Source organism: Monodon monoceros, unplaced genomic scaffold, assembly GCF_005190385.1.
Source record: "Monodon monoceros isolate NGI ecotype Baffin Bay Population unplaced genomic scaffold, NGI_Narwhal_1 Super_Scaffold_18, whole genome shotgun sequence".
NCBI lineage: Eukaryota > Metazoa > Chordata > Mammalia > Artiodactyla > Monodontidae > Monodon > Monodon monoceros.
The window spans coordinates 20,300,870-20,313,993 of NW_021703774.1; the positions used below are offsets into that span (position 1 = coordinate 20,300,870).

At 35.5% G+C, this 13,124-nt stretch overlaps 1 protein-coding gene across 1 annotated transcript in view; it reads right to left on the reverse strand.

The window, feature by feature from the left end:
- The window catches only part of AIDA (axin interactor, dorsalization associated), a 42,572-nt gene that overhangs the window by 26,104 nt on the left and 3,344 nt on the right, over positions 1-13,124 (reverse strand). The window contains exons 2-4 of the mRNA XM_029230518.1: positions 8,164-8,233; positions 627-680; positions 161-215 (exon numbers count right to left, since the gene is read on the reverse strand). Coding sequence (XP_029086351.1) covers positions 161-215; positions 627-680; positions 8,164-8,233 — 179 coding nt within the window. The remainder of the gene's footprint in view (positions 1-160; positions 216-626; positions 681-8,163; positions 8,234-13,124) is intronic.

Here is a 13,124-nt window from a genome sequence, read left to right on the forward strand (position 1 = left end):
TAAATATTATAGGAATTATAAAAGCACAAAAAAATTACATAGGACTAGATATTAACAGAAATGACTCAAATCAGCATCTCTGCTAAATAACCTTAATATCCATAACAGCTCAAATATTTTTCTAAAGGAGTATCACTAAAAAATATAAAACAAAACTTACTTGGTTCTAGCTTCTTCAGATCCTCCAGTTTAAATTCTTCTTGGGACTGTGTGGACTGAATTTAAAACATGCATATTACATATTTTTATTACAAAGATTTCACTGTACCCTATGTCTTTTAAGTGGTTGACGACATATTCAAAAAGTGGCCAAAATAAATGAATCTATTTCTTGCTTTCAGGGTAAAAAAAAAAAAAAAAATTCCAAACTGGTTTTTGTTTTAGTGTTTTTTGGAACATTCAGGCTAAAAATAACAGAAAAAAAATTGAAGTCATATCTTTTATTTTTACAGTTTATGTAATATGAACTAAATCTTTTAAGATGAGTTTAACCCATGAATTCTTACTGTTATAAAACCTTTGTGAGACAATACTGCTTTTGGCATGAATGCTAATACTTTATCAGAATAGTTCACAATAATTTCTTTTCCTTATATTAAAAAGTTGGAGGGGGGGAACCTATTTACCTGTAAAGCTGCACTTCGTAATTCCAAGCATGTTGCAATTTTGCCTATGGTTTTCTGAAGGAAAAAGAAAAAGCTATAAATACCAAATATATCATAACTGTTAGTTGTCCAAATCATCAAGTTAATTTTCATTGATAAGCAATCTATAATTTTAAAAAATAAGTTAACTTTTACTTCTTTTAGCATCTTGCAGACTTTGGAGATGAGAAACAGGAGGTAAAGGTCTGGGATCGGGCAGAGAAGGTGAGTATATATTCGCTCCTAACCTAATGTGCCACAACCAATTTTAAATCAAGTTTGCTTTGATGATAGCTTTAGATATGATTTAAAGGGCAATGAAAAGGACTTCAAGCATCTTCCCTCCTAAGCTTTACCTTTTCTTCTTCTCCATAAAGTCTGATATTCACTAAAAGACTTAAAAACAAAAATATCTGAAAGTTAGCACAGTGGTATAATTTAATTCTGACTCAAATCCAATCTTGACTTGTTCAATTAAATATATCAACAATACTAAGCAGAATCAATACTTGTGATAAATGGTGGTAAATTTTACAGTCAGATCTGAGCTATAAAATGGATACAAGTGATAAGGCATAGTCCCTGTCTTTAATAAGCGCATGTTTCTATTATATAAGACACATTCAGAATCACTGTAACGTAAAGCAGAGGCACTTGATTCTATAGGGCTTCAGCGAACTAAGCGGTAATATATCCTGGAGAAACAGGACAAAAATCGGAATTAGGATTCAAGCCCCAGTGACTGGGAGGATTTCTAAAACTAACGTACTAGGAAAATTGTCATGGTTCAGTTGTCTGAAGTCCCAAACTGAAGCAGGGGGAGAAAGGTTTGAAATGTGAAATGCGTGTGTTGGGGGAGGGAGGTCATTATAAAGGGGACCTTCTAGGACCAGCTGCAAAATCTGTTATTACTTTAGCAATAAATCATACAGATAGTTTCTGGACAGAAGAATGACTATCAGATTTGCCCTTTAAGAAGACTCCTGTGTGGGCTTCCCTGGTGGCGCAGTGGTTGAGAGTCCGCCTGCCGATGCAGGCGACACGGGTTCGTGCCCTGGTCTGGGAGGATCCCACGTGCCGCGGAGCGGCTGGGCCCGTGAAAGGCCCGCGTACCGCAAAAAAAAAAAAAAAAAAAATAAGACTGCTGTGATAAGAGTATCCATAGGGTGAAGGAGAAAAGGGAAAAGACTAAAGGTAAGATCAATCAGGTTATTTCAACTGTCTATGTAAACAGTAATCAGAACAAGACCATGAATGACTAGGGTTGAAATGAAAAGGAGACCCACAGAACAAATATCTGCAAGAGCAGGCAGCAGCTGAATTATGCCCATCAAGACTTTTAAATCCTTCCTAATAAAAACGAAGAAATCCTGGCAATAAAAGTGAAGTATATATGTACAATATTTGCAATGCCTTCACCAAAAAAATATTCTGGAAAAAAAAAGGATGTTTTTCTATACATACTGACGACCTGCAAAAGTTTAGTCAATTAGATTTGGTGGTTTTCTCTTTCATCAATTTTCTTTGGAAGATAAATGAGGAGCAAAGAGGAGTAACAACTATTGTCCTGGTACCTGGCACCCAGGCTAGATGGCACTATGCAGTTATCATGTGGACCATAAACAGCTGGGATAGTTCACAAAATAAAACACTAATTCTACAAATAACAAATGCTAGAGAGGATGTGGAGAAAAGGGAACCCTCCTACACTGTTGGTAGGAATGTAAACTGGTGCAGCCACTATGGCAAACAGTATGGATGTTCCTTAAAAAACTAAAAATAGGGTTGCCATATGATCCAGCAATCCCACCCCTGGGCATATATCTGGAGAAAACTATAATTAGAAAAGATACATGCACCCCAATGTTCACAGCAGCACTATTCACAATAGCCAAGACACAGAAGCAAGGTAAATAAATGTCCATCAACAGATGAATGGATAAAGAAGATGTGGTATATATATACAATGGAATACTCCTCAGCCATAAAAAAGAATGAAATAATGCCATTTGCAGCAACATGGATGGACCTAGAGATTATCATACTAAGTGAAGTAAGTCAGAAAGAGAAAGACAAACACCATATGATATCACTTATGGAATCTAAAATATGACACAAATGAACTTATTTATGAAACAGAAACAGACTCACAGACATAGAAAACAAACTTATGGTTACCAAAGGTGAAAGGGGGAAGGATAAATTAGGAGCTGGGGATTAGCAGATACAAAGTACTATATGTAAAACAGATAAACAATAAGGTCCTACTGTATAGCACAGGGAACTATATTCAGTATCCTGTTATAAACCATAATGGGAAAGAATATGAAAAAGAATATGTATATATTGATATATATATCAATATGTATAACTGAATCACTGTGCTGTACACCAGAAGCTAACACAACATTGTAAATCAAGTATACTTCAATAAAAAATTTTTTTAATTTAAAAATATATAAATAAATAAACCACGACTGAGCAAAAGACATGACTCTTGGTCAAGGAAGAAGTAACAATATTTAACTATCTCCACAATCTTTAAAAATTTCTTTTAATCTTAATATAAGAGTTTAGAAAATGTCAAATTTTATTTTGAAATTTTACATTTAAATATTATATTTAATAGAACTGCTGCAAAAGGAATCAAGATAATCACAGATTTATTTACCCTCTGAAAGAGCTGTTGTGGAGCAACCAGCAACAATCTTTTCTACATAAAATCTAATAACCTCAGATCATTGTTCATATATATCACTCAAATCTGACAAAACTAGTAAATAATTTTAAATATAAATTATATAGTAACAGTAATAGCTAACAACTATTGAGCAGTTACTAAATGACAGACTCTGCTAAGTGATTTACACACATTACGTCATTTAATCCTGACTACAACCCTATGAGTTAGATACAACTATTTTATAGATGTGAAAACAGAAGACAGGTTAAGCAACTTGCCCTGGACATCAGTGTATTCTATACAATAGCAATATATACAACAAAGTAATACACTTATTTTAATACCATTTGGCCATACTTTTTATGTTCTTTAAAAAATGGTTTTGAAAAAGGGTTGTCTGTATTAAGGGACACGTACCAGTGAGTAAGTCTTTAAAAATACTAGTTAACTCCTTTTCCTTCTTTACTATACAATCCATCTGATTTGATGTTTTTAACATTTAAGGTAAAATGTAGTTTAACAACTGTAAGTCCACTAATAATCTATTTTAAATTTAAATATTTCTTCAAGTTAAGCAGAAGCAACAGTTTTTTACACAGAATCTACTGAACTATGGCAAAATACCAATAAGCATTATTCATAACTATTTTAAGGGACCACACCCAACATCAGTATTAAAAAAGGAGTGAAACACTATCATTTTCAGCAAAACATGCAGCATTTATTGATGTCAAAATCAAGTGCTTGCTACTGTAATTATTTCAACTTTCTTAGAAAGAAATGGTTCAGAAAAATTATTAAGAAGCACAAAGTCATATGTGTCAGAATATAAATATTGACTATTAACTAATACACATTAAGACTAAGCACTCAAAGTGAAGTTTAATTTTAGAAAGATTTAAATAATTAGCACTTCATTCAAATTAACTGCTTATACCTACTGTGGTATAGAAATGGAAAATGTTGTCATTTTCAGAATACTGGCTACTTTACTTTGTCACTTGCTAGGGAAATGGACAACTCAAAAAGAGCGGTGAAAGGAAAAGATGAAATAGAAATATACAAATAAAGAGCAAAAGTAACTTTGCTAAAACATATCAAGGAAAAATAGGTTGAAAAAATACACATTGTTAAAGTAGTAGAGTCTCAAGCCAGACTTAATTTTTTACATTTAGACAGCCAGTCATCTACTCTTTAGATGGCGGGGGTGAGGAGGAAAGAAAGGAAGAGAGGGAGGAGGCAGTGGAAAGTGGGGACCTATAAAATGTAAAACAAGCATATAGTGCTGGAATTCTCATTACCACTAAATTTGATTCAAAACAGGGAAAAACTTTCTAAGCATCATGAGACAGGATGTTCTAGTCTGTCCAGAAACTTACATGAGAAAATCTACTACACCAAAGCAGGGAATTTAACGGAATGAAAGCTTTTGGCAGCTATTTTTTGGCTACTAAACCCTGTTGTTATAATGACAAAACTATTAAGAAATGAAATGAAAGCTATGTCAACTGATCATGAGGGAAGATCAAATAAGAATTATAAACTTGCTTTTTTTTCCACCAGAAATCTTTGAGAATATTTTGAATAGAAAAGCCATATGAAGATTTTTTACCATCAACTAATAAACTTTAGAGAGATCAGTAGCTCTGCTTTAGAGTTCTTCAGATTTAAAATAAATATTGTGAAGATATATATATGTTATTCTCTAAAAAAATAGGATTCCTCTAATCTTAAAATAATAATCATATACAAATAAATATCAATAACTTAAGATCTAACAAAGCATTTATTCATCAAATATTTTTGAAATCTTACTGTGAACTAACAGTAAAAAGCTTCATAAAGAAAGCACTTTAGAAATATAGTGGTTTTTAAAAATCTTCTTTCAAAGTTCCACAAATTATTAAATGGTTGGCATAATTCTAAAACTTGTCACTGCTACAAAAACATTTAAAATAGTAAAAGCATAAAGAATATAATTCCAAATAGAAAACATATAGAACAATTTTGCTTAGAATAATGTAAGGAACATTCTCCATTTTCCTCTTTTAAGGAAAACACAATCGAATTTCTTCTCCTTTGGCTTACATGCCAGGTCTGGCATTCAATTAATTTTGCAGACCTAACAGTTGGTTTCAAAATTTCCCATAACATGTTCTTTAGACCCAATGAAATATTATAAAGGGAGGAGGAGGGAGACTTTCAAAAGCCAACAAATCTAAGAAATACTCCATTACCCAAACTCTTTAAAACTCCAACATACACATTAGCATACTAAAAGCCCTGACAAGTCACAAACTCTGTTCATATAACATCTATTAATTTTTCAGAGTCAATGTTCTCCAGATAATGTCTGGGAAATCTTTGTTTTTCTAATCATTTATTAACTTAGAGCCTCTAAGTTTTTCCTTATGTGACATTGAAATAAGGCCTACAATGCCAATATGAGGTTTCTGGCCCGTTGTGAATGTTTCACCTGTATTTTCAAAGAAATTTTTTTTAAAGAATTTGTAAATGCATACGACTTGCCTTATATTCATAATGTAGTACGGAGTGATTTGGGGGTCCTTCTCCAAGCCCAAGGAATAGGGAGGCAGGCACAACCTCTCTCTGTAGTCACTACTGGCAGCCACATTTGCCTCCTAAGCAGGTTTATAAATAATAAATACCTCAGAAATCACACCTCGAGGAGGGGAGGAGGAACAGACTACCTCAAAGGTAGAGGTCATTTGAAGATTTAGGGATACGTTTCAAGATCATTTAGGGTTATCTAATCCCTCATTTCATACATAAGGAAATTAAGGCCCAGAGACAGACTGGATTCAAGATCAAGTCTTCTGACTCCAGATCTCAGGCTCATTCCTTTAGGTCATGGTGCCTCCTGGGCCTTGTGGAGGGTGAGATCTGTGTAAGCTGAAAAAAGACAGCAGCGGGTGCCTACTAAGAACAGCTATAAATTAAAGATTGAATACACAGCACTGTCAAACATCCCAGCTTCATCCTTAGAAAGTTAAAGAAAATTAAGAAAAAGCTAATTTTTTCTGGTTAGTCTAATCATCAGAATATGACAAAGCTCATTTCTTGATGACATTTTTAAAAACTTTAGTATGTTTTAGGTCAAATCAGTTTATATTTGAGGTCGTGTTGCTCATAGAACCTATACCTAAGCAACAGATGTTGGAGACAAGGCAAACAGTTGATTAAAATATGGCTGTCATTAAACTTTTTAATTTCCTAAGCTTTCATTTTGTTTCTATAGTCATAACACACTTTGTTAGCTGTTAATTTACATACTCAGATATTTGAGATTGTTTCAAAACATAGATGTTTAAACTCTCAAATCTGTGATGCCAGCTGATCACTTCCTTAGCAATTCGTAGACAGATTTCACAAATCTTAGAGGTGATAAAGCATATAGTCCTTCTTCCTTTCCTTTTGCAAACCGGACAATTCCTCTGTGGTAATTATTTTCCAGGGCTAAAATCCTAAGTTTCCTAAATCTATTGTGGATATTAGCAATTATTAAGGAAAAAAGAAAAATATACCTTAAAATTTTAAAACTTCTATTACTTTTTAAAATACAAAATAAAGATACACTAGATGACACAGACCCAAAAACGTTTTATCAGTTATTTTTTTTAATTTTATCTTATTTATTTTTTTGTACAGCAGGTTTGTGTTTTTTTTTGATTTTTGAATTTTATTTATTTTTTTACACAGCAGGTTCTTACTAGTTATACATTTTATACATATTAGTGTATACATGTCAATTCCAATCTCCCAATTCGTCCCACCACCACTGCCCCTGCCACTTTCCCCACTTGGTGTCCACACGTTTGTTCTCTACATCTGTGTCTCTATTTCTGCCCTGCAAACCGGTTCAACAGACCCCAAATATTTTTAAAATGCAAACATACTAACTTGTGTAAGAAATATGACTGACCCTAATTTTCGGTGTTTTTTTCTTTTCAAAGATTTATAAAGATGAATCAAATGAATACAGGCCTAAGGACTAAAACCAATTTGTTTAGGTTTACTTGGAGAGTGTAAAGAGAATCACTCCCACTCCCACTCCTTGTACAAAAAGAAAATAAAAGCAAATTAAGTCACCATAGTTTTTACAATGTCTTAAGAAGAAAGCTGACATGAATTTTTTCATTATCTACGAGATTAAAATTTAACTTAACATTAGATACCTTGAGCCAGGAAAAATAAGAATTGTTTCCTCCCATTTCTTCTCACTGTTTTACAGTAAGGCTTCTTAAAATATCCCATTTTTCACAATCTCTAGCAGTACAGGGAATCAATTTGATACATTAAAATTTTAATTCAAGGAGAAAGAGCACCCTTGAAACATTTTGCAACTTTATGCATTTATTTTGTTGATGGATTCTTATGCTAAATTCTTGACTTGAACTAATTATTTTTCAGTGGTGGCTTTTTTTTGTTTTTCGTTTGTTTTGTTTTTTGTTTGTTTTCAGAGGAGGTGGAGAAGGAGGTAAGGAAGTTCTGAGTTAAGTAAGTACTGAGGTGGGATGCAATTACTCACAATCAAACTCCAGTCTCTGGTACCCCTTCCTTCCCAACCAAAGTGTGGATGGTCTCCACTAAATGTCTAAATGGCTGAGTAAAGAAATTTATTAAGTGAGAAATTCATTACATGGTAAATCATGTGGTATCTCTAAAGTAATTACTTAATGTTCAGCAAAGCATAATCAGTATCATTCTTTGTACTTAAGTATAACAGTTTTTGTTGTTTGTTTTTGCTTAATGGACTCAAAAGACAGAACCCTTTTCATTTGGAATCTGATGTATCTAGAGATTATTTTATGGTACCTTTTGTTCTTCTGTGAACTCAGAATTATTGTGTTGAGCTTGGGCCTCTTTCTGTAGGTGTCTTGCTAATCTGTAAGAAGAAAAAAACATTCTTTAAAATTGAAGGAAAGCAAACTATTTCAAGTGAAACACGGTAAAATAATTTAATTTTTAAAAAAGAGTGAAGTACAATAACACTTTTCTTCTGTTTTCAAAGTATAAATCTACATTATCTTTAGAATCTAACTCTTTATACAATGACAATGGAAATAAGATACTTTTCATACCATTTCACTGGGACAAATTTCAGCTCGAGACAGCAAAAACAGAATCATAGAGGTGGAAAGAATCTCAAATGACATCGAATTCAACTTTCCTTAGTACACACGAATTTCTTCTACAACAAGCCAAGAGCAGTTGTCCAGATTTGGCTTAAACACTTCCAGTGAGCACCAATTAATAGTACCAGCCAGAGGTACTTTATCAGTCTATCATTAATTTGCTGATAAGATTAGTTCAAATTACAGCCATGACAAAGTGATGATACTCTATCAAATTATACTTTGGAACGTATTTTTCATGGCAAATAAAGAAAATCCTCTACCAATCAGACATGGAAATCACTGTTTGCTCAGTTATCATCATACTTAAAAACAGCAGCTAGGCCTAGGATGAGTTTTCAAGGATGGATCTGTGTTACAAGTCTAAGCTCAACTCTTACAGCTAAACAATAAAAAGAAAAATAACTCAATTTAAAAAATGAGTAAAAGGTTTGACTGAACAGACATTTCTCCAAAGAATATATAAAAATGGCCAATAAGTACATGGATATCATCGCATTAGTTATTAGGGACATACAAATTAAAACCACAATGACATACAACTTCACACCCACCAGGATGGGTATAATTTTTAAAAAGAGGGAGAAAAAGTACAATGGGTATTGGCAAGGATGTGGAAATCGGAACCCTACCACTGGAACTGATGGTAGGAATGTAAAATGGTACAGTCACTGTGGAAAACAGTTTGGCAGTTCCTTAAAAAGTTAAGCATAGGGGGCTTCCCTGGTGGCGCAGTGGTTGAGAGTCCGCCTGCCGATGCAGGGGACACGGGTTCGTGCCCCGGTCCGGGAAGATCCCACATGCCGCGGAGCGGCTAGGCCCCTGAGCCATGGCCGCTGAGCCTGCGCGTCCGGAGCCTGTACTCCGCAAAGGGAGAGGCCACAACAGTGAGAGGCCCGCGTACCGCAAAAAACAAAAAAAAAAAACAAAAAAGTTAAGCATAGAGTTACCATATAACCCAGCAGTTTCAAAATCCTAGGTATATTCCCAAGAGAACAGAAAACATGTTCACACTCACACACACAAAAACTGTACACGAATGATCACAGGAGCAGCATTATGCGTGATTAGCCAAAAACTGGAAATACCTAAAATGTCCATTAACTGATGAACGGATAAACAAAATGTGGCGCACACATTCAAAGGAATGTTATTTGGCCATAAAGAGGAATGAAATACTGATACATGCTACAACATGAATGAACCTCAAAGACATTATGCTAAATGAAAGAAGCCATATAAAAGATCATATATTATATGATTCCATTTACATGAAATATCCAGAATAGATAAAGCCATAGAGATAGAAGGCAGATTAGTGGTTGCCAGGGGCTGGGGAAATGAGAGAATTGGAAGTGACCCATATCAGGTAAAGGGTTTCTTTTGAGAGTGATGGAAATGTTCTGGAATTAGATAGTGGTGATGGTGGCATAACATTGTGAACATACTAAAAACTAACAAATTGTACAACTTTACAGTGATAAATTTCATGTTACGTGATATTTATTTTAATTTTTAAAAACTTGCAGGGGGGAAAAAGAAAACAAAGAATTGAAAGGATTTTTTTGGTGAGACATTTTGTAACTACAAAAGAATTTTAAACTATAATTCCCAAGCATACTATACTATCCTAGGTGGGGAACGGAGGCAGGGATACAAAGGGTAGCAAGTGCTAGATTTCCCACCAAGCCGTTGCAAAAGACAGTTCACCAAGTTTCCAAAAAGTCTTAGATGGAAGTTCTAATCTATACAATCATGTCTTTAAAGATCAAGGGTAAAGTTCACTTGATGACCTCTATCTAATCTATGAAAGGTCTGCATCCTCCTTATCATAACGCAAGAAACTCCTACATAAAATCATAACGTTTGCCAGGATAGCTCCACCATGTTACTTAATCAAAGTGCTTCCATCCATTTATTTCTTTTCCCCCAAAACTGGAAACCCCAGAATATCTGTCCTAAAATGTCATTCATAGACCCACTCTGTGGATTTTATACAGGAGTAAGTACAATTAGAAACAGCCATAGCCATACTTGTCCCGTACTTGGTTTCCTTTCTAACTTTTGCTGGCCTACCATCTACGTAGAGTTCTCTTCAGGAATCACAGTCTACACTTAACAATGTCAACTACACATCCCTGAATTCAGGGAAGTTACAGTGTTGCACAGTTTCTTTATTTGACAAGTTCTACACACAATATGCCAATAGTGATTGTAAACCTAAGCAGGTCACCGTCAGAAGAAAGGATATAGCTCTAAACTCCTGCTCAGATGCTAGCAGTCAGTAGACAATGATGTTAAATTCAAACAGAATTCTGTTTTTAAAAATTAGGCAACAGGCTGGAGGAAATATTTGCAAATCATATATCCTATCTGATGAAGAACTGATATCCAGAAAATACAAAGAACTCTTCTAATTCAATAGGGAAAAGACAAACAACTCAATTTAAAAATAGGCAAAAGGTATGAAGAGACACTTTACAAACAAGATTTACAGGGAAAATAAGCATCATAAGAAAAGACACTCAGTATTACTAGTCGTAAGAGAAAAGCAAATGAAAACCACAGTGAAGTACACTACGTACCCACTAGAATGGCTATAGTCAAAGAGACACACAATAACAAATGCTATCAATGTAGAGAAACAGGAACTGTCATATATTGTTGGTAGAAATGTAAAATGGTGCACCCAGTTTGACCAACCAGTTTCCCTTTAAAAATTACACATAAATTTACCATATGAGCCAGCAATTCCACTTCTACATCTCTACCCAAGAAGAATGAAAATATACGTGCACCCAGGCTTACACGTGAATGTTCATAGCAGCATTAATGATAACAGTCGAAAAGTAGAAACAACTCAAATGTCTACCAAGTAGTGAATGGATACACAAAATGTGGTATACCCATACAATGCAATACTACTCAGCAGGAACAAGGAACAAGGTACTGATACATACAACAACATGGATAACTTCAAACACATTATGCTAAATGAAAGAAGCCACATACAGATCACATATCATATGATTCAATTTACGCGAAATGTTCAGAAAAAGTTTCATTTCATCTTTAGAGACAGAATATAGATTAACGGCTGCCTGGGGTTAGGGTGGGAACATGGAATGACTGCAAATGTGCATAAGGGATCTTTGTGGGGTGATGGAAATGTTCTAAAGTTTGACTGTAATGATGGCTGCACAACTTGGTAAATTTACTAAAAGTTCACTGAATTGTAAACGTAAAATGCTGAATTTCACTGTATATAAATTATACCTCAATAAAGTTATTTTTAAAAACTTTTTGTAAAACCTAGGCAAAAAACTTAATTTTCTAGGGCTTCCTTGGTGGCACAGTGGTTAAGAATCCACCTGCCAGTGCAGGGGACACGGGTTTGAGCCCTGGTCCAGGAAGATCCCACATGCCGCGGAGCAAGTAAGCCCGTGCGTCACAACTACAGAGCCTGCACTCTAGAGCCCGCAAGCCACAACTACTGAGCCCGCGTGCCACAACTACGCTTCAGCCCACGTGCCGAGAGCCCGTGCTCCACAACAAGAGAAGCCACTGCAATGAGAAGCCCGCACACCGCAACGAAGAGTAGCCCCCGCTCGCCGCAACTAGAGAAAGCCCGGGCGCAGCAACAAAGACCCAACTCAGCCAAAATTAAATAAATAAATAAAATTAATTTTTTAAAAATTTTAATTTTTTAAGCCCATAAATGATTGCACCATTTTAAGACAAAGTTTTAAGACAAAGCGAGACATAAATCTGTCCACTGAGGGAAAATCCCCCTGCTCTGGGTATCAGATGAGCAGGTAAGAGTTGACATTCTATTAGTAAAGGTAAAAAACCTATGAAATATTTTTCTCTAGAGAATAACCTCAGTTTCCAAGGGTGCCTACAGGTAATACAGGACTGCTCTCAAGGGGAAGTTTTAAATATCCTTAAAGCACATAAATAAGTGGCCCACAGAAACCCCACAGCAATCCATGACAGAAACAAGTGCTTCTCAAACTATTTAGAGTGAAGAACTAGTTTTTTCCCCCGCAATCTGTTCCAGGCTAATACTTTTATAAAATAAAATAAAAACTATCATTAAGATGTCACACCACAATGAAATTCCTAAATTTTTTTTTTTTTTTTTTTTTTTGCGGTACGCGGGCCTCTCACTGCTGCGGCCTCTCCCGTTGCAGAGCACAGGCTCTGGATGCGCAGGCTCAGCGGCCATGGCTCACGGGCCCAGCCGCTCCGCGGCATGTGGGATCTTCCTGGACCAGGGCACGAACCCATGTCCCCTGCATCGGCAGGCAGACTCTCAACCACTGCGCCACCAGGGAAGCCCGAAATTCCTAAATTTTAAATCCCCATTTCTTTATTTATCTCGTTGCAGACCAGCAAGGACGTGGGACCACACCTTGAGAGGCACTGACACAAGGCATAAAAAGGATGATTAACAGGGCTTATCCAATCTTCAAACTCACCCATTCATTTAACAAATACTTATTGAGCATCTGTGTGCCGGATTAATGCCTCAGGACTGATCCTGTGAAATAGCTGATTCGAGGCAGCAGAGTCCATGCCACTCTACCCTAAGTTAGGGGGCAGGTACCCCCAGGGTGCTGAAAGAGGTAGCCTGCTAGA